This window comes from Phasianus colchicus, chromosome 11, assembly GCF_987193195.1.
Source record: "Phasianus colchicus chromosome 11, bPhaCol1.hap1.1, whole genome shotgun sequence".
Classification (NCBI taxonomy): domain Eukaryota; kingdom Metazoa; phylum Chordata; class Aves; order Galliformes; family Phasianidae; genus Phasianus; species Phasianus colchicus.
Genome location: NC_143446.1, coordinates 9,276,552 through 9,303,583, shown reverse-complemented (window position 1 = coordinate 9,303,583; position 27,032 = coordinate 9,276,552). Strand labels below are relative to the sequence as shown.

The following is a 27,032-nucleotide window of genomic DNA, read 5'->3' as shown; positions in this document are numbered from 1 at the left end:
TTCTCCAGTCATTCCAAACTGTTTTTCATTAAGTGTGCATAATACAGAATATTGCTAACTAGTAGTCATTTATTTATAGCTTTATGCTTTGATTTTAATTGTGAATTCCCTTTTCTTTTATGGCAGCACAAAAAAGTGTTCAATGTGGAACACAGAAAAATTCTACTACTGTGGTCTTGCACGACAATCAGATCATTCCAGAATTCACAAAATTTATTCAGTCTCTACATTTTGCTTTAATCCAGTCTCGTAAAGACACTACTGCTGATTTCAATACTGTTGTGGAAAAGTATATAAATGAGTATTTGAGGAGATGCTATAGTGGCTCTGGAAAATATAGAGAATTTGTCTTATATCGGTATGAATCACGGTTGGATGACAAAAAATTTCTTTATCCTGCTCCAAAAAATAAATCTCACGTTGATAGCTGGCTGCAAAACTATATTTTCAGTTGTGCAACATATCAGCTACCTGTTTCTAGAGCTAGGGAGCTGATGGAGGGAAATCGAAAGCATCAGCAGTTCAGTCCCGTCTCAGATTATGAAGTTCCAGAAGAAGATTCTGAGTTTGGGAATGTGAAAAGTGGGAGAAGAATCCATGCAAAATATGAAGCAGTTGCTGCCAAGCGAAAATTCCCTCATCTTGGGGATTATGATCCAGATAGACTCAAAGACCTTATTAACTTAATCCAGTGTAGGAAAAAAAATGTAGGTGGAGATTCTGATTCTGAGGACCTTAGAAGTAAAAGTGGACTGAAAAGAAAACTGGAAAGACAGCCTGAAAATTTGCCAAAACACTTAAAAATGAGTGAATCTTCAGAAAATAACTGTCAATATGAAGGTAAGAAACATTTTGTTTAAAGTTACTCTTTAAGTATTGTAATTCACAGAATACTTATGATTTAATCTTAACAGATTTAATATTTGTGTAGTTTAATGTGTGGTGCTAATAGAAATGTAGGTTGCCTCTTCCTAGAAGACAGTTTAGCAGGAAGGAAGACAAATGTCACCAATTTGCTTAGCTGTATAACTGCCTGAGACTTTGTAATATGGAGTACTAAGCACATTTTGATACCCTAATGTCTCTGTTTGACTTCAGGCTTTGCACTCATTCCTTATGGCTCCAATGCCCTATATTAATAATCAGTAAATGTTGACTGATTGTAAGCTTGAGAATAGTTAAGTTTTGAAATAGGGACTAAGGAAACATCCTTACAGTTTTGAGACATAATTTCTTCTGTACATGACATATATCTACGTGCAAACCTCAGATAATTATCTTTAATATTATATCAGTACTTAAGGTGTGCCCTTTGCGTGTTTCATTGGGCAGTGATACAGCCTACTTCAGAGGAGGGTGAATTGGGAAAAAGTGTAGCATGAAGAAGAGAGGGGCAGTGTGCACCAAGCTGCAGTTGTTGTGATGTGTAGGACTGGTTTGGAAGATGAAGAAATTGAGTTTAGAAAACAGTTTCCCTTTTGACGGATGTCTGTAGATGGAGAAGACAGAGGGTGGACTAAATGCTAAATCATGGGATTCTAATTTGGAGGTACTTGAAACTTGAGGGTCTCTGTACATTGCTATGTAACATCAGTGAATGCATTTCTATGCGGCTGTAATCAAAACAGTATCTGTTTAAAACTAAATATTGACCTTACATTTGTCAGAAGTACCAAATAGAAACATCTGTGGTTTGAATTTCCACATTTTTGTATAACCATGGAAATAATTTGTTTTGCCAAAAATAGTGCCTAAAAATACTGAGAGCTAAGTGACTAAACACGATTAGATTTTTATTAGCTGAATAGCATTTAAATAATTTTGTATTTCCATATATGCTGAAATGAGCGAGAGGTTCATAGGTACTTAAAGTTTTTTAGCTTGTCTCTTTCAAGGATGAATAAATACCTGTGGTATATGTTCGTTCCAGGGGATGAGTAGAAGAACAATAGCCCTGTTCTAAGGCTGTTTGGTAGAAGTGGTAAACTTTTTAATCATGCTTAATCTAAGATAATTTGTGTGGTTAAAGATAAATACTCACCTGTTTTTGGAGCAACAACAATAGGAAGAAATGAAGTAAATGTTTTGTTGAAACTAATCAGTGATGAAAGCCTTGTAATATTCTTCATAAAATACACAGATTGTTGGCTGGGAATTCTGTTTACACATAAAATAGTGTCATATTGAATGACCTGAGAAAACAAAATTACTTACCTGGGGAGGTAGTTAGCTTTAGAAACTAATATCAACATCTTCCTGTTTAAAAAATTTTCATTAAGAAAATAAGTGTATGTTTGCTGTATGAATTGTTAATGAGTGAGACTTGAGGGTATGTGTAGGTTTTTGGGGTGTGTGTGTCTGGTTTTGTTTTAAAACTTAGTAATGGATTGCTTTTCTCTTTTGTTCCCTCCCTAAGGGGGCAGAACCTCGGAGCCACCACAGACTGTTTTCTCTATTTCTGGTCTCAGTGGACATGATACTGACTTGAGACATCAGGATGTATCTGACCCTGCTGTTACTGACACACACGGCCTTGTTAAACTGCTTTTAGAAACAATAACTAATTCAGGACACTTGGATTCATCGTTGGCACGGTCTGTAAATCAAGCTTTAAGACTAAACACTGATGAAGTTGAAGAGGATGTGAGACAAAACTATGAATATGAATCCATTCCAGCACAGGACAAAGATGATCTTGAGCTTCCTGATGCTGCTCAGGCTGAGCCTGTTAACTTTAAGGACCCACAGAGCCCTGTGATGCTGGAGACTGATCCTGCTTGCTTACCCTTCGCTATTGATGTTGACCTACGGTTCCCAGCTAATGAAGCAGGCCTTGAACACACACTTGTTGTAAAAGTAAGTGCAACTGGCACGTAGGTTAATGCTGTTAGCAAACGTACTATTTTCATAAGTATTATGAGAATGAATAACAAGACCTAATTTTTATATACATAAGAGCTAACTTTTCTGTGGAGAAGCTTTCCTTTTTGGTAGGAGAACATCTAAAAAAATAAGATATTTATTCCTCATTCTTTATCTGTAATAAAATTATAATCAAGAGGTTGAAAGCAACCATGGTCAGTCTTCCTCACCTCTTATTTTCCAGTAAGTGTAATATGCTGCTGCTCCAGCAATAAAGCAAAATTCATGTCATTCTGTAGCTGACATCTGTATATAAGTGTTTTTTCATGTTTGCTGAGACCAAAGCCTTGCAGTTGATTTTAGCTTCTATAGTATAGTACTTGGGTATTTTATTCTGGCTCTCATTTTGAGGGAGGCAGAGGTAGGTAGAGAGGTGTCTATGTGTGTGTGTATATATTTTTAGCAAAAGGAACAGGTATACTGTTACTGTAATAGAGCTTAAATGCTGCCTTCCACCTTCCTCCTCCTAAGGGTTGGTTATTGATCTGACTAGGGCACTGGTATTTTCTGAACCTGTAACAAAGTAAGAAGACATTTGAGAGTTCTTTCTCTAGTTACTGCCTAGATTTTACTTTTCCTGAGAATTGGTTATAATGCAGCAGGAGTCGCTTTTGCTTATGGACTCTCACAATAATTTGAGCAGGCCATTAATGATTGCATGCTATTTAGTTGTGGGGCTCAAAAATGATAGGTGGATGGCAGCTTTGACATTGTTCAATGTTCATAGCTATCCCCTGCTTATAGAATGTTCCTCTATTTTCCTTAACCTTGCAGATGCCACAGGTGGTTTGAATGTGACAGCTTGTTCTGATTATGAAGTTCTTTTGCAGGCATAAAGGAGCTTTTTTTGACCAGGCTCCTCCGGGTCTGAGTTGAGATCCTTTCTTGCTTTGAACTCTTTTCCCTTCTCCCACAAATGCAAATCAAAAAAATAAGTAAGTTGGTCAGAGACAGTATAATTTCAAACTTTCTTCAGCCTGTCTTCTTACAGGAAAGAAACTGAAAGAAATTGAACCATGCTCTATTTAGAGCATGGTATTTAGAGATGGCTGTGGAGGTATCTTAAACAAGTGTAGTTGCTCTAAGGAAGTAGAATGAGAACTGTATTTCATTTTAATAATAGCACTCTCTTGTGTTGGTAGAACAAATCGGCAAAATCAAGTCAATTGTCCTTGTAAACTCAAGATGCTTTATAGATTCTGGAGTGCTTTTAAAAATAGCCAAAAAATAAAACAACAAAAACCCACACCACAATGATAACAGCTTACCTTAGATAACTGTTTCTGTGGTTTGTGGTAGTGAACTTTCCTAGTGATGGAGCTTCAGGAAGTAATTCTTGCTGCACAACCATCAGACATCCATTTGGTCTAATTTTAGTCCTTGCTCCAGTTTTGGGAATTAGTCTTGGCCCAACTTTTCCAAAGTGTGTTCCACTTCCTACTTTATAGGAGCAGACAGGAGAGTACCATTCACTTGTGAACACAAGTGAAAATCCCCCAGTCCTTACCTTTCAGTCCTGTACCATGGAGAAGGAGTTGTGCTTGTTCCTGTCTCTCTGGCAGTGTCTGAACAAGACAAGAAATGTGCACAGGGGAGAATCCATCACGTTCTGCAGATATGAAAGTTGGTTGGGGAGTTGTCTTCATTTGGGAGCAGAGTTTCTGCATGCCTGTTTCTCTTTATGTGCCTTCTTGGTGCAGTTGGATGGAGTAGACGTGTTCCATGCATACTTCTCACAATACCATGCAACTTCAGTTAGACACCCTTTCAAGAAAGCGTTGTGTTTAGGGACCAGAGTACCCCAGTTGTTCACATTTCTGTACAGAGTGGTTTTTCTGTGGTCTCTGTTACTGATACTTCCACACAAAGCCCAGTTTCTTAATCGTTAACAAGGAAGAGTTTGTCCTACCTGTTTTTGTGCTTTTGCTTTTAACAGTCTGGAATGCTAGATGAATTTGGTTTACTTATGAGTTTAACACTATTTGAAGATTCCTTTAGTCAGCTATCAAGACAACAGCATAAAAATGGTGAAGGAGCGGGTGTTCTTTTTTTTTTCTTTTTTTTTTTTTTCCCCTCCCCTCTTTTTGTTTCCCTCCCCTTCTTTCCCACAACTTCGGTACTCTATGGTATGTGCTTATGACTGCCTTATTTACTTTTGGCATCTTTGCTGATGGTCTATCACTGCCTTGGAAAGAATCGGACAGGTAAATGAAATGCAGCAGTACCTGATGTCAGCATTTCTAACTTTGACTTGATTTGACCAACAGCAACATTTCCAATGTGCTGGTGAACACGGGTGTATTCGTATCATTAGCTGTTCAGTAGATAAAGGCTTAATAAAACAGCTGTAAACTGATTATTTGTATCTTCTAGGAAGCAAGTACTGGAAGTGCAAGTAGCTTTGAAGAGTACAGTCCCTGTCCTAGTACACCTGTAGAACATGTTTATCGCAGGCATCACTCCAACTCAAATAACACAGAGGTTGGAATGCCCTGGAGACTTATTCCAATTACAGGTAAGATGACTTTAACTGTTACCTTGCTGCACATAGTGAAATGATAACATATTCTAAGGGTTTGTAAATTTCATAGATCCCATTCTTGGATCACCTGTTGGTACACAGGCATGCAGATGTCCATGCAATTGTTCCTGCTGTTTGAATAATAAACAAATCTACTGCATGAGAGCAGATACTTGTGGAAAAGTACTTCTCTGGGTACGGAGTGATGTAGTTTAGAAATGTGAGTGCCTGAGTATTTATCTGGTGAAGTGCATAACTGCTTTGAATTCTGCGTTTGAACTCAGTATGTTTTGCTGAAAGATAAGGTTGATGAACATAATAGCAACTAGTAATTCAGAAAAGTCATGAAAAACGTGTTATACTTACAGAAAGCTGTCTACTTCTTACTGCATCACATGCTTCTAATAGAGGTGCCTTAAAGCCTTTGCATCTAAACATTTAAAACTTAAACCTATAGAAGAAGCTTCTTGTTCTAGTTCTTGATGACTCAACAGTACCAAGTCTTGGGAGAACATAAAATAATGGATTTTGAAGCATGTGGAAACTGGACTGTAGGAATAGATGAGAAGTTGTAGATTCAGGGCTATGAATTGAGGCCTCATGAGTAAACCCACACAGACAGTGTTAACTGCATTCTTTGAGTGAAAACATTCTTATTTCTGATCTCCTTTGAGGAATGTGGAAATCTCTGATACTTGTGATATTCATCTGGTTGTGTAGTTCTGTGGCTCCTTTGTGTGCTTGGCTGAGAAGGGAGGAAGGAAGGAAAATAGGTTTCCTTCTACAGTATGCTTAGGCTTTTTAAGGAATTGATAGGATTGATGTTCTCTGTGTTGTCTTTAAGGGCTTGAGGACTGTAAAATTGTTTGGATAGGACATTATTTCTTTTCCTGCTGCTGGCTTGGCCACTGTGCATATAGGCGGATGTAGTTATGGCTGCTGAGCTAACTAGCATGTGAATACAGGATGTGGTTCTTGATACTAGAGGGATTTTTGTAGAAGAAATTTTCTTCAAGATCTTCTGAGAGGGGAAAGTGCTACTTCAGAGATGAAAGAGGTTGTCTTGAGCATGACTGGATTTGAGTTTCTTGAAATTAGCTCTCACTGCAGTAAGTATTGACTGGCTCTGTAATGTGATCTTGTAGAAGGTGCAATATACAAAGAAATGCTAATTTTAAGTTAGCTAATGCTAACTGCTGCTCTCCTTCAGGAGGGATAGGAAAAGATGAGGAGGACCAGCTGGAAAAATATGAAGATAAACAAACAGGTGATAGAAGAGTATGTGCTGGAGGGGTTCCATATGTCATTACAGTCTGAACTACTGAGCAGCTTTTATTCTCACCTTAGATTGAATTTTCATCAGAAAATGAGATCAATAATACTACAGCGTATTATACTGGCTGAAGTACAGCCAGTATTTCAGGCTGTAACTGACGTATGTCAAGAAAGCTATAGAAGAGTCAAAAAGCCTTTGATGTTCTGGACAACTGGCGCTTTTAATTGGGCATGTATTTCTATTTAATGCCTTCAAGAAGGCTTTGAAATTCCATTTTAAAAAATTAATATTCTGTAGTATAACTTAAAGGCAGGTTCCTTTCTTTCTGAATCTGATGGCTTTCTAAAGCCAGGGGATGAGTGTGTGGCTTCTTTTTGGTTTGGTTTTATAGAAAGGAAGTTGTAGAAAGGAATTCAGAGAACATCAGTCTTTCTCTTTCATCTTTGCGCAACTGCAGAAGAGCAAATTAGTGATCTCTCTGTTTTCTCTTTAAATAAAAACATCTTGTGATACAGAGCTCATTGTTCAGCTGAACTTAATTCTAAGAACTCTTAATAGTTTGTGAGGTGTGAAGGGGGTTGTCTTGCATGTACCCTGACAACATCAAGAAGTGTTGGAGGGGAGTTGTTCATAGGTTCCCAACTCATTTTGACTACTTCTGTATCATGTTATTGCTCATTTCTTCATGATTGCATAATCTAAACTGACAACAGCAAGCAAACCTCAGTCTTATTTTTGAAGGCTAACTTAGTTGTGCATGTTTGAACTAATCCATCTCAACTTGACTTTGATTCAAACTGGGAGCTGTTCTTTGAGACACTCAGCGAAAAATGATATTTGTTCTTGCTTGTACCTTCTCTTATAAGAAAAGATTAATAGCTTAATAAATATTCTTAAAGTGAAGGCTTTTGATGACATTCATCTTAGATACTAAGAAATAGGATGCTTTCTTTGTCATGTGTATTTTGACTTTATGATTTCAAAATAGACTCCAGAGTGGAGTTGCTGTAGAAAGAATTCTTCTGAGCAGTGAAAAATCTGAGTCTTAGTTTGCAAGTTCTTAAACTGCTCTTTTTTCTAAGGTTGCTTTGTGACAGGTCTTTTTTCTTGTTTATTACACATATTTAGTTACAGAGTATTACTGAGGAAGAATATGAAGTCATAAATCATGCTTTAAAAGCTGTTGAATTCTGTATTTGTTTTACTACCTGCTGTGTGTTTTTTTTTCCTGTGTGTGTATGAAGACTTGTGACCCAAAGCTGTATGTCTATGAAGGGTACTGCCTTCAGAAAATTCTATTTCAGTCAAGGCAACTCTATTTTTAATTACAAAATAAACTTGTACAAATACATTGGATTGGTATTTATATCCAGCAGCATATCTTTCTGTTAAAGGATCTTCACAATTTTTTTATAGGTCTTAATCTCTTCCCTTTCTCCTTCAACCCCCCTCCCCTCCGCCACTCCCTCCCTCCCTTTTTGTTTTTAAAGCAATATTTATTTCCAGAAAACTAAATAATAGCATTTGAAGAATAACCTGATCAGTCTGTGTTCTTAATATGTATCGTGAAGACTTTTTCCTAATCCCGTTGTTACAGAAACTCTCTTAAATAAGCATGAGTGAATTATATATTTCTTCTTTCATTGGTAAAATTGGTTCGTAACTGGCTTTAACAAAATGTAAGATGTTACATAAAAATATCCCCAAATTTAAAGCTATAGCATTTTTTAATCTTCCTGCTAAGAGTTCCTTACAATACAGTATTTCTTAATTACAGTAGTGTAGGTTAGTAAGTGTTCAGTAGCTCAATTATCACATATGTAGCCTCAAGTAGCTTACATCTAACACAAGCTCAAAGTGACTTACTCTGTTAACATCATGATTGGATACTGAGTTTTCCCAAAACTAAACTGACGTGCGTACGGCAGAGGAAGGTGATGACAGTGCCTTCTACTGAGCCATGCGCGCTGTGGACTGTTAGAAGGTAAAGAAGAAAAAATGAGCTCAGTCCTTCCAACGACCATTGACAGCTCGAGAGAAGTGCAGTTTGTCTGCTTTCTCGGAAAGAGAGCTACCCCTTAAATGAGAGCGAGGAGGGGCGGATCCAGGCTCCAAACCTTCCAGTCATTCAGGTACCTTGCTTGCATCTGAGCTCCGTGGGTTCACCCTGCCTTCTCACCTGGTGCTCAACCATTGGCTTAGGCTGTGACCTGGCAATTCTGCAATATGCTTAAGTATGCTAAAGACATAGAACAACAGAAAACCAGGTTCAAATTGAAATTGCCTGATTTATATCTGTTTATAGAGTTTTTAAAGAAAATTAGAAATTTGCTTTGACTGGAAGGTTGAGCTTTGAAGGATGAAGGAAGAACATGTAGTCTTATTGATGCAGGAAATAAAATGGAACACTTCTGGTTTCTGTAGAGGTATGAAGTAACTGTGAGATGATGTTGACACTGTGCAAAAGAAATCCTGCTAGTGGCAAATGTTTTCCTTTTGGATATGGATGGACTTCAGATTAGGGAGTGCATATAATTTCTAAATCTGATTCCAAGTCAACTCCGTTCCAGAAGAACACTAACTTTTAAAAATGGCTAATGCTGTTTTGGTTACTGCCTGTGCTACAGAAATCTGGTTTTCTGCTTACAACTTGATTAAATTTGAAGAAACAAAAACCAAAAGCCTGTATTTTTTAGGTTTTACTATATCAGTTGTCACTTTCAAACATGAGATGATGATGATTAACTCTTCCTATATAGGTCTGAAATCACCAGAAGAACCACTGGTGTATTTACCACCAAAGGATGCCTTCCCTAGTGACCCCCGGGTAATAAATAGACAGAGAAGTTCTGATTATCAGTTTCCATACTCTCCATTTTCAGACACACAAAAGGGGACAGCAGAAGATGGACTTTATACAAGACAAGTGGAGAAACTTGAAGATGAATGTGAGCTAGCAGATAACCCTTTTACAACACAGCATTCCATAAGTGCAATAGTAGAGACTGTAATATTAGAAGAATACAGTCTCTTTGTAAAAAAGATTCAGGAAATTTTGCAGGAAAAAAATATTTCTTATGTGAGTGGTATGTTCACACCAGTCATCTTGGGCCAAGAGAGGATAATGAGATTTTCTGAATATGTATGTTTACAGACATCAAAGGTTTCTGTGCAAGAATATGTAGAGACACTGAGTGAGAAAATGAAGAGTGTTGTTTTGTCCTCTTCGTGCATTAGACATACTCCATCAATTCACTGTAGTCCTGAATCAGCAGAAGTAGTTCATAGTGCTGCACCGAAGCCTCCACCCAACGTGTTACCCGTCTGCAGGGACTCTGACACGACACTGTTAACAGAGCCATCATGTAACAATGTGGTGGAAGATCTTGATTCTATTGAGCAGCAGTCATCAAGCTTGCCCATAGTGGAGGAGGAAGTAGAACACGTGAATGCTAAAGCAGAAGCTATGCTGACGTCTGATCAGACACCTTCCAGTGGTAATTTGATGGAGTCACCAGAAAAGACTCTGAAATCCCCGGAGAACTTAAACATAGCAACTCAACCAGCTCTTTCTGATTTTATCAGCCAGTTAAAACCTGAAGTATTTAACAGTTTGGTTGAAATTATTAAAGATGTACAGAAAAACATTGTGAAATTTTATATTCATGAAGAGGAGGAAAGCATTCTCTGCAAAGAAATCAAGGTAAATGTGTTCCATTTCAGCCTCTCTGTAGTGTTTAAATAGAGTGGTGTAGCTTTCAAACCAGAATTTATAAAACTGGACTTGAAACAAAAGGGAGTCTTAAATTTGTTTCACAAAAGTTTGAATTGTTACATTGAATCGTGAAAACAGGCTGCCCTGCCACAGTTCTTGTTTGAGGCTTTGAGACAGTCTGTCTTGATTTGGCATTTACCTAATTCTTATTATTTGAAAAGCAGAACTGGTTGGAGTTTGGGTTTTTGTGCAGGTGCAGCCAGAAGGGTTAGGCTTGTGGGAGGTTTTTGGAAAGAATATGATGATATTTTCACGTATCCTTGCTAAGATGTTATGTGTGGTGGTGTGTTTTCTTTTTTTTCCCCCCCTTTGGTTAATAGTCTAGGTAGCTTTAGTGATTGCTGTCATTCTGTATTTAAATGTGCAAGATGAAAGTTGAAAGTGAAGTCATAAAAATTCATGTTTTCTTGAAACTTCATGCAGTCTTAATAGTCTGTCAGCTGACCACATACATGCTACTCTGTAAGATGGACCAACCTGCTAAAGTAGCCTGTTCCTGTGCTGCTTCTGCTTAATGTATCAGAAAGACAAAAATAGTTGTCTCTCTTGAATTCATTTGAATGGGAAACTTATTAATGTTGTCATCTTCTGGAGAATGTTTTGGCTTAACTAGCTTTTCCCTTTTTTTTTCCCCCCACCATCTCCTTCTGTGGTGTCAGGAGTATCTTACTAAGTTAGGTAATACAGAGTGCCATCCAGAACAGTTCCTAAAAAGAAGAGCTGCTTTAGATAAACTGTTGATAATTATTCAAAATGAAGACATCGCCAACCTCATCCATAAGGTACTTCACATAAGTAAATGTGTACTGCAGAAAACAACTGTTAAAGCACAGCCAGAAGAACTCACTGTGAGCAAGGCTACTCTCTTAATATTTAAACAACAGTCTGATTAGCTGCCTTTCCAAAGAAACAAAATTGTTTGTGGTCATGCCTAGTCCTATTACATCATATACCCGTAACTACTTCTACCTGCACACTGTTGGTAATGAATACTTCTGGTGCATTATAGCAATTAATAATTTTTCCTAGCCCTTGTTAAGTTCTGTTGAGGCTCCAGTAGTTCTGTTTTTAGTTCTTTACTGCTGTAACAGCAAGTGAAGGCAGCTATTAAAGTAACATTAGGTATCCCTGAACCAACACCTGTAATGTTTTTAGAGCACCCCCTAAAGCAAGGGATCAAAAATAATTTTTAGATATGTCTTAAATTTTTAACAAGAAGATTCCTTATCTATTTTTTAGCTATGATCTTTGTTTTCTTTTTCCTCACATACCTCTCTTGATTTTTAAACAGGTACCAGGCTTAGTAACTTTGAAGAAGCTTTCTTGTGTCAGCTTTGCAGGTGTCGATAGTTTGGATGATGTGAAAAATCACACTTACAATGAACTCTTCATGTCGGGTGGCTTTGTTGTGTCAGATGAATCTGTCCTTAATCCAGAGAGCATCACAACAGGTAAGTGTGATGCTTTCTGGAGCTTTAAAAACACAGACAAAAAAAGGCAGAACTGTTAAGATATGAGAAAAATGTCATACTCCTCTAGAGATGATTTTGTGAATTTTTTGGAGAACCTGAATCTTTTACTCACTGGCCTGTCTGGAGAATGTGTGAACGTGGAGATCTTGGCTTTTGAAGTTTGTCTAGTATAATACAGGGCCTTTTATTCCTTACTCAGAACCATGAATAATGTAGTAAAAACATACTGGAAATCTGTGTTCTTTCAAATTTTCTTTATCTGAAATTTAATATTTATCTTTAGTTAGCAATTCTCATAGATATTTTAAGAAGGCAGATCATGCTGACTGAATTCAGCTGTTTTGAAAGCAGATACCACTGTTAGGCTTCAAAACAAAACCCCTCTATTTTGGAATATCTTTGTTGGCTAATCATCTAGGAATAAAACCTAAAGTATTAGGGTAGTGTTCACAGTTGTGTAACTGCTTTGGTGAAAACTAAAAAAAACCAACAAAACAACTCTCCCCTTTTATGTGTATGTTGAGGCAGTGTTTTTCAGTTTGCTGATCGTGAAATTTAACTTTTTATCTCCTAAACAGATAAACTAAAACAGTTCTTACAGTTTCTGGAGGATCTCAATACCCCAGATGGAAAATGGCAATGGAAAATCCACTGCAAAATGCAAAAAAAACTTAAAGAGCTGGGGAGGTGAGCAGTGATCTTTCATAAACCAGTTGCTAAAATCTTCAGCTTTAGTTACACTCTCAAAATCCCAGTGAAGTAGAACTTAATGTTATGTCCATCTTTTAACTGGATTTTAATATTTAGAGTGACCTTAAATCAAATGTCTAATATTTTTTTCCATCACAGACTGAATACTAATGCCCTGAGTCTGCTGACCCTGCTGAACACCTATCAGAAGAAGCACTTGGTTGAAATTCTGTCTTACCATAACTGTGATTCGCAAACTCGAAATGCACCAGAATTAGAATGTCTTATCAGGCTTCAGTCTCAAAACATACAACAGCGACACATTGTCTTCTTAACAGGTTACAAACAAATATGACTATCTTTCTCCCTCTTATGGTAATAGGTGCTAACTCGTAATACAAAATCTCCTTCTATGTATTTAGAAAAGAATCTCAAGCCACTTTCAAATTATGCTGATAATGGCATAGTTGTTGCTACTGTTGATGACTTCATGCAAAATTTTACAAGTCTTGTCGGGTATCACAACTCAGTTAATGAAGAAGAGAACCCATCTCTCTCTGCTCAGGAAAGACAATCAGGTAATACCTTAATAATATTCATCGTTTGTTCAGCTAATTTAGAGGTGTGGGGTGGAGGTCCTTGAATTAGTGTCTTCGTGTAAATGAATGTAAAGAAAACCCAGCCCAGCTCTTAAGCTACTGCTTTAAATGACGGGGGAACAGCAGCGGGGATGGAGCACCAAAGGAGATCTTAAATATAGAATTATAGGCTAACAAGGCATCCCAGAAAGCAGGCATATGCCAAAAAGGTGTAACTGTCTGTTTTCAGGAAAAGGATAAGCTGTCAATAAGATGAGCTATCATTATGATGAGCTATTGTTAAGGTAGCTCAGAAACTGTAGACAAACACCTGAGATAGCAGTAGTTGTCGTCCTATAATTGTCTGATCAAATACTGACCTCCTGTATAACTTTAGATGCTGTTTTGACATAAACCCCACTGGAGTTGGGGTTTCCCAACACTAAACATGAACACAATGCTCAGAAGCTTTTAGCATCGGAATAACTGGAATCAGAGGGTTAAGTATGTATGTTGAGTAAGTGAACAAGAGTGACAGAAGACCAAGACTTAAGTGATACTGGACTTGCAGACCTGAAGCATGACACTCTGTGAGTAGTGTATAGATTTTCTAACAAAAGTTTGTATTTCAATAGAATAGGAGTTTCTTTTTCTTTTTTTAATACAGTTCATGTAGAAAATGATGGAAAGGATGAGGAGGACATGTCTCTGGATTCAGGGGATGAAGCATCACAAATAGAAATCTGCAGTGATGCCTCTAAATATGATACTCATTTGGAAACTTTGCAGACTGAGACTAAGAGCTCATGTGGAGTAGATGCAAAAGAGAGCTGTGTGTCAGAGTTATCTCCTGAAGCACAAAAGAGTTTGATGGAAAAGTCTTCTACAATTGACATGGAAGAGAGACAGCCAATTGCTCCGGTTTCTACAGTGCACTCTGCTGAAGGAGAAAAACACAATTCAGTTGAACAAGCTCCTTTCAATAACTTCCAGGTTTACAGCAGACCATTAAACATGTCTCATCAGTTCAGTCACTTTAATGTACTCACTCATCAGACTTTTCTGGGAACAACATACCCACCTTCTACAAGTCAAAGCCAAGAAGGGGGCACTTATTTTCAAACTGCTTACAGTCAGAGCATGGATACAGAGAAATCATCATTGCCTGGTGGTTGGGATAAAAACTGTGATTCTTCCAGGCCATATTCAAAACGGAAATAAACTTGTCTTTTTTATAAGTTGCTGTGGACTTCCTGTTTCTAAAATGTTGGATTAACAATTTCTATTTTATTCTGGAACAAAATGTTTCTTGTCCTTTATCTCAAAGTTTTTCTGATCTTATTTAAACCTTGATGGCCTGTACCTGTTGGAAGCATCTGAAAATTGAAATAAATATATATTTTTAACATTTACTGTACTTGAATTATCTTGGTTGTTGGCACTTTTAAGTTTCTACATTTGTATTTGACCCTGTACATAGATTTCAGTTTGAAGTCTGTTTTAATGTAAAATTGAATGTTTGCCTAAAATATGTGAAATGGGAGTTTTTTTAACTGTAAGTATCCAATTCACTTTTCTTTACATAAATCTCAAAACGTATGTATTTATTTGACACAGTTTTGTACGAATGTTTTTACATAGCTATAAGGCAGCGTAGTTATTTTAATGACTGGATTTTGGCAAAATACCTCAATTAGATTAACAAATGGTGCAGTTCCATTACAAAAATGAAATAAACTCTTAATGCACAAGGGACTTGCTAACACACTGCCTTGTCTGTGGTTTTTATGCTGTCTTCAAAATACAAAAGAAACATAGCCAAACTTTATTTCATAACTGGCAGTTCACTTTGTGTAATTATTAGAGCAATATCAGAATGATCTTAAAACTTGTATCTTCCCCTTATAACTACAGCAGTGATGTTTTAGTGACCTCAGTAGTTCAACCGGCCTCCTGCCCTACTTCAGCATAGTGATTCCTGGTGCTTTCTTGCTTCTTAGATTTGGTATTATTCTACATGTAGAGTTCTATCTTTTTTTAGCTTGACCTTTCAAATTTCACGTGTGCTGAGTTAACCTTACTTTTCTGAAGCAAGTCTTTATTTGACTCAGCTCATGCATCATCTCACTAAGGCTGCTGGATAACAGTAACTTGAAGGTACACAGCTGGGGTGTCTCAGTGCTACCCTTGATACAATTTGTGTTTTTACATATGCTAATGTGCTGACTTTTATGTTCACTGTTCTTGTTTTCAAGTTGTCTAAAACGGCATTTCTTTGCTGTTTTGTAATTTGGTCTTAGTGTTTGAATGACGGGTGGTTTAGAAATGGGTAATAGTGTTTGAAACTAAATAACTGTAAACTCAAAGTTAGTTGGAATGTATAGAATTGGTCAAAAATCATAGGCTTTAAAAAGAAAACACCATTCACTCTTGGGTATGAATGCTTGTTTCATTCACTTCTTTAAATTAAGGACAAACTGTGACAAGACTGGTATAGCTGTTAACACTGCCCCTTACCACTTACATGGTAAGTACTCTTATCTCTTTATCAACAAACTGTGAATGGATTTTGTGAAAGACCATTCTAGCAAGTCCATCATTAAGTGTGGGCTCACGTATTATGGGACTTGGCATGCAACTGGAGAGGACAGAGTCTGCTTTCATTCCCTTAGCTGCTGCTGGTAAGATACCTTTCATATTCTGTTTATTTCTTAGAACAGTTGCTGCTGGAAAAAAGTTTGGAGGTTTTGTGGTATTTTATCATGTATCTCAACTAAAATGAATTCAGATTAGGCACCTTCTGCAGAAAATACTTCTACCTCAAATTATCCTATATCTTGAAGCCCAAAAGGAAATGAATCTAATGTTTAATTCCAGCAGGAAGCATTCAATGTTGAGCTGTTCAGACCTTTGTTTTTAAGTTGACTTCTTTAAACTGAATTCTGCTGTCACGGACTCAGTCCATTACCATGTTAAGTGTCACTATCCTCTCTCAGTTGAGGTGTGAGACAGCATTTCTGCAGTGGTAAATCTGACAGGTTTAGGCCCAAGTTTACACCTGTCTTAATAATAACGTACAATCAGTCTCCTATATTTAAAAATATCTACCCCCTCTCTTAAAGCCATTCACAATGAATTGTAAATCTTATTTATTTAAAAAAAAAAAAAACAAACACAGTACCACAAAAATCCATGTAGCAATTTTTTACAGTCTTTTGGTGTCTACTAAGTGGATATGTCTTCAGGCAGCACAAGGACTATTCTGAAAATGTAGTTAAATTAATTTTCATTCTGAAAAGTAATGTGATCCTGTAATCCTATCAAAAATTGCATAATAATTTATTTAATAAAAATAATATAGATGGTTCACAATTACAGTAGCAAAATGCTGTCCTTCTACATTTAAATAATTCATTACAGTCTTAAGTACCTTTCAAAATGGTGAAATAAAGTTCTCTTCTTGAGTTTTAACAGGAATTAGACCTGACTCCAACTCCTTTTGCTTCTGCAGGAGGCCCTGAAATGAATGGAATAGGAATGTGAATGCTTTGCCTCCTTCAAGCAGTCTGAACTAATAACATGCCACTGCTTTTAACTTTAAAACAATTTGTTAAGATACATTGCTTTTTAAATGCAGAGTTTCAAGCAGGACAACACAATATTTTCAGAAGGGAGGGAATTTGGGTTGACAGGTACTGATTTACAGTGCTAACATTAAATATGTTCTAAGGCAGCATTACAATTTGACCTAGAACAGTGTCTCAAGTATTAGGATGTGCTGCTGCATATTTATACACAAAAGCTAAAAGGTTCCCGCTTTGTTAATCGCTCTCACAGGTACTAGAAAATGAAGAAACCCTGAAGTAAAAACAGTTGGAACTGCATGATATGTAACATGTAACAGCTCTGTATGAGTAAGCCTCCAGGTATTCACAGTTAGGCTAACAAAGCCATTCTCCTGGTTTCAAGTTTTCTGAAGTTCTCCACTGTTTCATAGCTAATATAATGACCAAAGACTCCTTAAAGAGAGAATATGGAGAGAACAAAGGTGGAAGCAATGCATTTACTAAAGCAAAATTAATGCAGAGAAATAAAGGTAGAGGTCAGGGTTCAATCATAGACAATGGAAAAAAAAATGGCTGAAAGACTAATGTTTGTGACTATGTACTAGTTTGCAATATTCATTTTGACCTTAGTATGTATACACATATATGCTTATGCAATGACTTTTCACTTACCTGCCGTAGTTCTGACAGTCCTTTTAAAATTGCTTGTTGTCTCTCTCTGATTTTAACTACATCAGGATTTAGAAGAGGATCTCTAGTGTGATCAGAGCTGAAAATCTGTCGTGGCACTTGGTAAGAATCTAAAAATAAATACAATATATGAAATTAATAAACAATACGCTTATAAATTTGTTCAAATTTTGAAGTAGTAGACTTTCACAACTTGTAGAAATCAAGTTTGGGTTGCTATTATATTATGATCACTAAGTCAAATACTACTTAGACTCCTAAAACCAAAAGCCGTATGTACTAATACCAGAGAAGCGCAATTATATTTCACTAAACAAAAATCCCAGATAAAAGAATTAAAAATGTTTTTTTTTTCTTTTATGAATTTGTGTTCTGTGTTTTGGTTGCACAGGCTTTCTGTACAGTGCTCTGACAAATACGGGTTATTGCAAAATTCAGTAAAAGCAAATAACAAACAGAACAAAACACAGAACTTTGAACTGAAATGCTGTGACATCTCTTCTACACGAATCAGATCACATTACATTGCAGTACCATTAAACTGTCGATACTGTGGGTCGTGTGTTGAAGGTCTGGTCACTGGTGCATCTGGATCGAGATAGTACACTTCGTTTGTTCGAACATACGGAATGAACTGTGAAGAAGGAGGCCTTCCAGCTTCTGGAACCGCAGGAGGGAAGCTCTTCTGCTGTGTATCTGGCTTGGTATTTTTCTCTCTTCTACTATTATTATATACTTCCAATTTCCTGGTGCATATCTGTTTTTGTTGTACTTGTAATCTATTCTTAACTGCTGGAACAGGTGGTGAGTCAGATCTGTATGAAACAATTCCAGTTAATATAAAACCCACAGAAGTTTGATAAACAGTGGAGAGAAGACATTCTGCACTACAGTGGACAATTGGATGAATCTAAGTTCATAAAAAAGATTAAAAATCAGGAAAGAAAAATGTACATCTTCCACTATAAATGCATTAATGCAGAATATTGACATACCTTTCTTCATTCAAATGATTCTTACAGAGTTGTTCTTCCTAGGAAAAAAAACAAAGAAGTCAAAAGCATGAGTACAAAACTTGATGCTCTTATATTAAACACTCATATTACAAATGTTTGTTCTGAAATTCTGAAAGGACTGCATGATCTGAGCTCTCACAGGAGACAGATATTACCAAAGACGTGCATTAAAGAGACTTGTAGTATCTATGAACTCAGTTAAACTAATAATAGAAGAACTTATTCTACTTCTCTACATCTATGGCAGCTTGAGGCACAAGCAGAAATTGTATGCACTTTTTCTTAATAAGTCTATAATGATTATCAATAAAGCGAATATAGACTTTGGAAGATTGAACTAATACTGAAAGCTAAGCCATTTAATGTTCTTCCAACCATGCTGAAAAAAAACTGCTGTAATACTTTTCTGCACACAAAGGGGAGGTAGTAGGAAAATTCTCAGAGCTTGAATTATGTCCAAGCAGAGCTGAGTGAAATAAATCTTAAAAAAAAAAAAAAATTAATCATTGTTCTTAGAGAAAAAATAGTTACCTTTCTGATTCTGTGTCCCTTATTCTTCAGTTCTTCATGAGGTGAAGGAGACCTATCTGAACAACAACCCTTTTTTTGGTAGAGATTCCCAGGGGTATTTCTTTCTACCAACTGAAGCAGCTCCATTTGTCGTCTTGCTTTATTTTCTTCCCTTTGTTTTTGCAGTGGTTTGGGGTATCTTTCTGATGCTGGAATGTATCTTTTCTCAGGCTTGTTTATGTTCCAGTCAGGTCTTTTGCCAGGTTTTTCTGAAGGTTTAATTTGTCTTTCTTTTCTTGCATACTGTTCATACAGCTCTCTGTGGATGTCACCATTCTCTTGTCCTGAAATTCTGTTTTTATCTGTATACTGCATTTCTTTCTGGTATTTTTTGCTGTTAGAACTTTCTTTATATTCTATGGAAATATCCGGTGACCCGCAACATAAAGTTCTTTCCTCAGCTGTATCAATGCATGCTGAAGAAGTATAGTCATCTAAAAAAAGTATATTAGATCTAAGAGTAAACTATTTGAACATTTGGCCTAAACAAATAGAAATAAAAAAGCTTTCACTTTTCAAGTGGGAAGAAGATTCTGTCTGGGTAAGTAGCAACAATTGTAAAAAGCTTTTCTAAATATTTGAATATAAGCTTTCATTTTCTAATGGGTCTAGTATTCCTATTCCAGAATTATTGACAATGTTTCTTTAAGGATTCATTAAGAACCCATTCCAGCTCAATACCAGTGCATGTGATATAAGCCTGAAGGCTACAACAATATATGCTTCAATTCCTTAATAAATTTAGTCCTGCATGGCTTATGGCCATGACTGTAAGCCAACACTGTACTTCAGAGTGGCTGATCTGAATTTGTAATGGGCAGGTACCCATTAATAATAATAAAAACATAATAAAAATATTAATTTTTATTATATATATTATTATAAAAAAATAATAAAAAAATAAAAATAATAATAAAAATAATAAAAAATACCCAATAAAGACCTACAATTGATTTAGAAAAATACGGTGATATATTATTATATTTTCAGTAGCCTGAATCTGTCCAAGATTTATTTTCAGTTTTATTCAATTTTGAATGACAGCGATTTGGCCCTGTTGCACAGTTACACAACTTAGCTGTCCTGCTGTCTGTCTGTAAGGTGCATCAGGGTGACTAAAATGAAGGACTACTTACCTGTCTGTACGGCAGTGTCTTTCCGAGAAGTCTGCTGATCAATGTTCATGTCAGCAGAGAAATTATGACTTTGATGTGAAGCATCAGTATTACAGTTTTCAAATTCACTGCCACCTAAAAAGAATCAAGAAATTTTTTTCATATCCTATTTAAACTATGCTATCATGTTGTCAGACTATTCTAGCTTAGAACTCAAAGCAAAAGATTGAGAATTATGATTCAGATCCTAAAATACTGCCTGTTTCACTGAAAATCAATCCAATCCTTTGTAGGTCTGAATATTCCACATGCACTCCTGATAATAGCCTTATATTTCTTCCTTTATGTAAAGTAGTGTTTACAGATTACTAAGATATGGTATTCACGGTATTAGAACACTGATATTATTGGGAAGATTCTTTAAATAAGCTGAAATTAAATTTGGTTTCTGAAGCAAAGGAGCAATTTCAGGCTTGTTTTTCTCGTTACAAAAATGGGAAAAAATCCCCACTCAGTTTGCACACAAACAGCAAAGGAATAGGCAAACTGAACAGCAAAATGGCGGTACTTACCTCCACCAAGATTCTTCTTAAGCTTTGAAATGTCATGTCCCCTCTGAGCCAAATCCTGGATGCGCTGTTCCTGTTTTAATCTCTGTGCTAATTCTTGAGCTTTCTGCATTGTCTGATAGAGCTCATTTGTTTTCAGAATCACAAGTTCCTTAAAAAAAAAGTATATGTAGGAATTAATTTTGAGAATATGATTATTTAATCTCCACGTAATCCCAAATGTTTACATAAATAATGTCAAAATATTTTCTTGCTTTGAGTAGAGTATCTTAAACAAAAAGAAACAAACCAAAAACTAGCTGAGTTGGATGCAATACCTAATGTGTAACTTTTAAATGATAAAGTCAGAAGCTCTGCTGTACTAATGAAGTTGTTCAATCCTAGCCTGAAAGAGCTAAGTATGTATTTTTTGTATTTGAAAATTGCATTTAAAATGCATATTTCTGCTTTAATTGAAAGTACACCTGAATTTTTGCCAGTTCTTGTCCATTCACTTTCCCGAAAGGCCATCCAAAAAAAGAAACTTGCCTTAAACTTGTATGGTACCGTATTAAATGAGGAAACAGATCTTGATTTCAAATATCAAAATGTCAGTTTTCAAAATGAGGAGGCAGCATCATTTTGAAGGGAAACAACTGTTTTCTTCAGTGAAACAGTATTATTGCAGTCAATGATCTGGAAGTCTGACTACCAATTTGAATCTTTGAAGGAGTTTCTTTCTATATAGTAGAGCAATTACAGTCATTTTAATTGACATGAAGCAAAATCCTTTTTCAAAATATACACTGTTAGTTTTCAAAGAACTTAAAAAACTATACTAGTGTAGTACTTCAAAACAGATTACCTCATAGGTCTTCCCACTACCTGCAATATTTAACTTCACTACATTCAGACAAGTCAGTAAAAGATTTCCATCTAAGCAAAACACAAAAACCCACCTCCTTTTGTTTTTGTTTAAGCAGATCTTCTTCAAACTGTTTCTGCATCAGTTCTTTTTCTCGTGCTAGGCGCTGTTCTTCCTCTTGTTCCTCCAATTTTCTCTTCTCTTCTTCCAGTTGTTTCTTCTTCCGTTTTTCTTCTACCTGAGCCATTATTGCTTTCTAATGGTATCATAAGAAAGTAGAATTAAAAGGTATGAAAATAAGGGAATTAGAAGCTAGTACTTGTATTCTTCTGTGTACATCCATGATACTTGCATTTGGAAGGATAAAAAAATGAAGACAATTTATTAATATATGTGACAGTAGTAGGGAAAATAGCTGTCTAACAGATCATGCTATTAACTAGAAAGTACTTCAGATGCTTTTTTCTTTTCTTACAATTTCTCAAAACATGGCTAGTTGCCTTCCCATTTTTTTTTAGAACCATCAGCCTGGCAAAGCAGTCTGAAGTCAAAATACTCAGAGATAAACAAAAGTCTCTTTTTATGTTTTCAATGTAAAGTTCACAGAACAGGTAGATGTAAGTATCAGCCCTCCTGATGGTAGCAGAGACTGAAAAAAGAACCTTACTGGAGTTCTAAAGGCAACATTGCATTATTTTGAGCCAAGATTTCAGTAACAGAAATACAATCAACGAATATAAATATTAAAAAAACATAGAGGCTGAGTGGAATACTATTAAACACGTGTAGATGTAATCTGAAGTCTAAGAGTTGTCTCAACTGCCTCAGTGTTATTAAATTATCATGCGTTATTCACTTTTTTTCCATTCTTCTCATTAAAATAGCTCTACACCTTAAAACAGAAACCCACCTGATGTTCTAACTGCTTCTGCCGCCGTCTGTCTCTCTCTTCAATCTGTGCAGGATCCAGGAGAGCTGTCATTGAACGAAGGAAGCTACAAAGAAAGAAACATGTATGTGGCTTTCTTGTCATAAAGAGTAAATCCAAATGCCTTCTTTAATTAGAATTCTCAGATTATAAGTAATTTTTTTCATACTGATGAAACTGCATTGTATTAATTATTAAATTTATATAATTTGTTATATTAAGGAAAAAAATACAGTTACTTGCAGTAAATTTTATTAATGAACAATGGAAGCATATGCATATTTCAGAAGTGAAGCCACATGCAATTCTGAAAAAAGCAGAAGCCAAATGAACAAGATCCAAAGATCAGATTTAAGGCATCTTATTCAAATATTTATTTAATTTCTAGGGGGTACCAGAAGTGAACTGGATGGGAAGATGACTGTCCTTACAAAGTTCACTCACCTGGTTTTCTGACTGTGATCCAAAGCATTGTTTTTAGCACCTTTTTCTGCATTTCCCACTTTTGAGGGCATGAAGTTGCCTAAAGCTGCAGGTGAGAAAGGGTGAACAAAAGCAGTCAGCTCCTTAGGGTCAGGTGACAGGCAAAGACTTTCAGGCTGCTTTTTGTACATTCCATTTAAGGGGTGTTGTGCGTTAGTATTAAGGTGGTTCTTTAAAGAATCAAAATGCATTGCCCATCTGTCATGCTCTTCAGCCTAAATAAATACGAAGCAACAAAAAACGGAAATGTGCTCAATTACATTTTCTACAAAGCACAGTTAACAAAAGAGTTAGACAACACATTTTGTACAACACCAACAGTTGAAAATCTTTGTTATGGAGTTACAACACACAGAACAGTTCATTGCTTAGATGGAAAACCAAAGTATTTCTGTTGCTTAAAATGCAAATCAGAGCAGAAATTATACTGTGGATCAATATACTTGATCAGCAGTAAAGTGCTTCTAAAATATTTTCAGCAAAAACAAACAAACCAGAAAGTAGAAAGTGAAAAAAAAGTAAAAAAAAAAAAAAAAAAAGTCAAAGAATAAGTTAAGAACGTGAACAGGTTTTACACTCGCTCACATTTACCCACATCACTTCAAACATGGACAGCAGCAGAATTACTGTGCTTTGTGCAGAGATACTACTTTATACCTTCTTATTTTCAGTCAGACAGGCCTATTATAAAATAAGCAGTCTTCTAGAATCTCTTTCATTCTTTTAAGAATCCAATCCTAACAAAGTACCCAAAACTTCTGTAGAAGTGACTTTTTAAGACTCCCTTCCATATCACACAGCCTTATCTTCATGGCTCCATTTTTGCAGCTGAATATTTTACATAAGGCACCTTTGTTTTTGCTATAGGTACTGAGAACATTTTTTCTTCTGAGTCTCATAATTGTTTGTCTGAGAAGACTGTAAGATGGCTACTTCAAGATTTCTTTTTGGCAGAATGCAAATTAACATACTCTATTTAAAGCTTTCCAGGACTACATTCTTTAAACCAGAAAGAATCCCTTCTTGAAGAGAAGTTTTATGCCTATTTTAAAGGAAGCAATAACACAATCTTAATAAGAATCCAAATAAATCTTTCTCCCATTTCTTAAGTAAATTTTGCCTTCCCTTTAAACATGTTGATTTGCAAATGTATCAGAGAAGTTAAAATATCTGTGTTATGTAAGTCTGTAGTACAGAAAGGTTCAGATTGTAACATGAGATGCAAACAGGAAGATGAAGAAAAAAAGATTAAGTGTGTGCAGTTTTCTTTCAAGAGGCTGGAAGTAGATTATTGTCAAGTTAGTAACTGCAGCCATCTCCTTGTGCCACACCCATCAAATTAAAAAACATTGCACCTTAAGCAGGAATCTTTTACAGCTGTGTTACCTTCACAGCTACAAAATGTCCCATTTGCAAAGGAAATTCAGTTCCCTCAGGGCTTAGGAAAGGAGAAGGTTCATGCTGTAAGTATGTAACTGACCTTAGCAACAAGGTGGGGTTGGTTTGTTTGGTTTGGTTGTTGTGTGGTGTTTGTGTTGTTGTTGTGGGTTTTTTTTGTGTGTGTTTTTTTTTTTTTTTTTTTTTTTTTTTTTAAGAGGATGGATAGGAAGCTTCTATTACTGTGAGCCGTAGAATTGAGATAATGATTTTCTGTATAGGAATTATGCGACTGCTGTAATAAATGCTTCAGCTCAGAGTAAAAACTACAGCATACTGATAAAAAAGGCCACAGATTACAAACACTCCTATGAGGTGACTTGTGGTAACGGAGATTTTTGTTAACTGATAACACAGAGCATGATGAACATATCTCATATGTGGTAACAGATACTACTCTGGCTTAAACCTTTGTACAGTAATTTGGAAGTCAGCGTTCTAACAACACTACAGTCTTGCTGTGTGTTTCTTCGTTTCAAGAGACAGATGAAGAGACTTTGAAAGAGTATGTCGGTCTGTATAAGAATGTAGAATACTTCATTAACCTTAAAATCAGAAATAAGGTAGAAATAGTAACAGAGTAAAGGAAGTCACTTTTCCATAGTAAGAACCTGAAGGGGTATGAGATATATTGCCCAGATCAGTCAATAGTGACAGTATTAGAAGTCTCTTCACTTAACTGGACTGCAAACAAATTATCTGGGCAAGTTTTCTTTGAGATCCAGTGTAAAAGATCTACATTCAACAGCCTGGAAAACCTGAATGTTATGAAAAGTGGGGCTGTTTTCTTCAATCCTTCTGGGTGAACAATCGTTTAAAAAGCTTCAGAAGCATATATCAAAATAGTATTTCCAGAAACAGGATCTGAATATCTCTGTGATGCACAGTGGATGTCTCTTAACAATTTCTTCTCATCTCCTTCAGTAACTTACAGGAAATTTATTTTTTATAAGGTGTCTCACTCATGTCTCTGCAAGACCTTACAACCTTTCAAACCATGGTAGTTATATGGGTTAAATAGGCAGGGGTATAATAATACTGCTGTTTTCATCTCCACAGCAAGTACTTTAACACACCAAACTAGGCACATTGTTCCCTGCCAGGCAAATACTGTAACACCTACTGCCTGTGATCTTATGATCAAAAATTGGACATATTATATTTCATTATGTCTTTGTAACTAGTTCTTAAGTCTAAGACTTCAATTTTCTTCTTAGAACAAAAATTGAAACAACGAGATTTTCTTATTCCAAGAAGTCTCTCTAAGCCACATATACCTTTGAAAAATTCATTTTTTCTTCTATTTTTCGTAGCTTAGCTTCTTCCTTCTGTTTGTCCAGCTCTTCAAGCCACTTCTTCTGTTGCTCATGCTTCAAAGCACTCAAAGGTCGTTCCTGTAGCACAACTTCCTGTAATAAGATAAATGCTTGTCTATTACTTGTAGACAAAATTCACTACGTTGTCTAGCCACATAACAAAGACGTGTCAGGAAACTGTGTCTGCAGTTACTCGGCAGAACTAGGCTGTTCTCTTGCACAAACAATGAATGTAAGCTTGTAACTGTACTAAGTGTTTGACTGTTCCATAAAAATGCTTCAATTGTTAGAAAGATGCAAAATAAGCCAGTCATTGAATCTTATTCTAACTTGATCCATCAGCCTCTTTCTCCAAACAATGTGACAATCATGAACAAAAATCCTTCCTCCCTATTGCTGTGGATCACTGCTCAGTCTGTGATTCAGGTAGATTCAGCTCCATGATCATTAGATCACTCATCTGACTCAAGTAAATTCTAGATAGCATCTTCAGTCTTCGCGCTTATTAATGGATATCCATATAAATTAACAAACGGATACTCCAGTGACACTGAGAATTTTCAGTGCTATCTGACAAAAAAAAAAAACAAAACAAACAACATTCTGTCAGTGTCTTTTCAAACCCAATTTCTTAAGCTTTTTTGCACCAAAACCTTTTTTTTTTTTTTCCTGTGGTTCTGCTTTTGATATGTTCCCACTTATCTATTTCTTTAACATATGCCTAAAAGCTAAATAAAAATTCAGTTAACACCAAGTACTGCTCTTCATGTCAGCCTTTAATTATACTCAAGTCTATAAACTGCCCATATTTTGATAGGCATTCATTCAGACACAATGCTCTAGATAGAGCACAAAGATATGTGCTTTACTGAATTATTTTGACCTAAAAGACTGAATTATTTTGATCTAAAAGAACTACTGAAGCTATATATCTGTTATCTTTAAATAAGGAAAACAAACAAACAATAACCCACAACTGCATGCAAGCTAAATCTTACCCCTAAAACAAATGCTAATCAACTAACAACTGGTGAGCTGAGAACAGTGTCTGCAAATAAAGTGACTGCTTATTTAAGTCTTGATTTACTTAATTTTTTGTTGTTTTTGTTTTGAACTAAATAGCCTTTAATGTATACAAAACAAATAAACCAATTTTCTAGAAGCTGCTACCCATTAGAACCTCAGACAAAACCTGTAATTAAGCATGTCATATGCAGTAGTTTTTACTTATGTGCAATGAAACGAATTCTTATGGGGGCAGGGT

General features: G+C 36.0%; 2 protein-coding genes across 9 annotated transcripts in view; one reads left to right on the top strand and one right to left on the bottom strand.

Annotated features, from left to right (window-relative positions):
• TASOR (transcription activation suppressor) overlaps nucleotides 1-14,989 on the top strand; it is a 28,284-nt gene extending 13,295 nt beyond the window's left edge. The window contains exons 14-23 of one of the 3 annotated variants that reach the window (XM_031608254.2): nucleotides 127-840; nucleotides 2,417-2,856; nucleotides 5,296-5,437; nucleotides 9,602-10,422; nucleotides 11,154-11,276; nucleotides 11,786-11,945; nucleotides 12,545-12,653; nucleotides 12,816-12,994; nucleotides 13,079-13,234; nucleotides 13,902-14,989. In XM_031608254.2, coding sequence (XP_031464114.2) covers nucleotides 127-840; nucleotides 2,417-2,856; nucleotides 5,296-5,437; nucleotides 9,602-10,422; nucleotides 11,154-11,276; nucleotides 11,786-11,945; nucleotides 12,545-12,653; nucleotides 12,816-12,994; nucleotides 13,079-13,234; nucleotides 13,902-14,455 — 3,398 coding nt within the window. In that variant the 3' untranslated portion in view covers nucleotides 14,456-14,989. The other 2 variants (XM_031608245.2, XM_031608264.2) reach the window with 2 other exon arrangements.
• Nucleotides 14,990-15,088: 99 nt separating this feature from the next.
• The window catches only part of CCDC66 (coiled-coil domain containing 66), a 42,989-nt gene continuing 31,045 nt past the window's right edge, over nucleotides 15,089-27,032 (bottom strand). For all 6 annotated transcript variants that reach the window (XM_090148185.1, XM_090148183.1, XM_090148182.1 and 3 more), the window contains 11 exons: nucleotides 25,730-25,861; nucleotides 22,977-23,230; nucleotides 22,515-22,599; nucleotides 21,699-21,860; nucleotides 20,764-20,911; nucleotides 20,213-20,326; nucleotides 19,038-19,510; nucleotides 18,486-18,523; nucleotides 18,025-18,305; nucleotides 17,473-17,600; nucleotides 15,089-16,751 (listed from right to left, as the gene is read on the bottom strand). In XM_090148185.1, coding sequence (XP_090004311.1) covers nucleotides 16,668-16,751; nucleotides 17,473-17,600; nucleotides 18,025-18,305; nucleotides 18,486-18,523; nucleotides 19,038-19,510; nucleotides 20,213-20,326; nucleotides 20,764-20,911; nucleotides 21,699-21,860; nucleotides 22,515-22,599; nucleotides 22,977-23,230; nucleotides 25,730-25,861 — 1,899 coding nt within the window. In that variant the 3' untranslated portion in view covers nucleotides 15,089-16,667. The remainder of the gene's footprint in view (nucleotides 16,752-17,472; nucleotides 17,601-18,024; nucleotides 18,306-18,485; nucleotides 18,524-19,037; nucleotides 19,511-20,212; nucleotides 20,327-20,763; nucleotides 20,912-21,698; nucleotides 21,861-22,514; nucleotides 22,600-22,976; nucleotides 23,231-25,729; nucleotides 25,862-27,032) is intronic.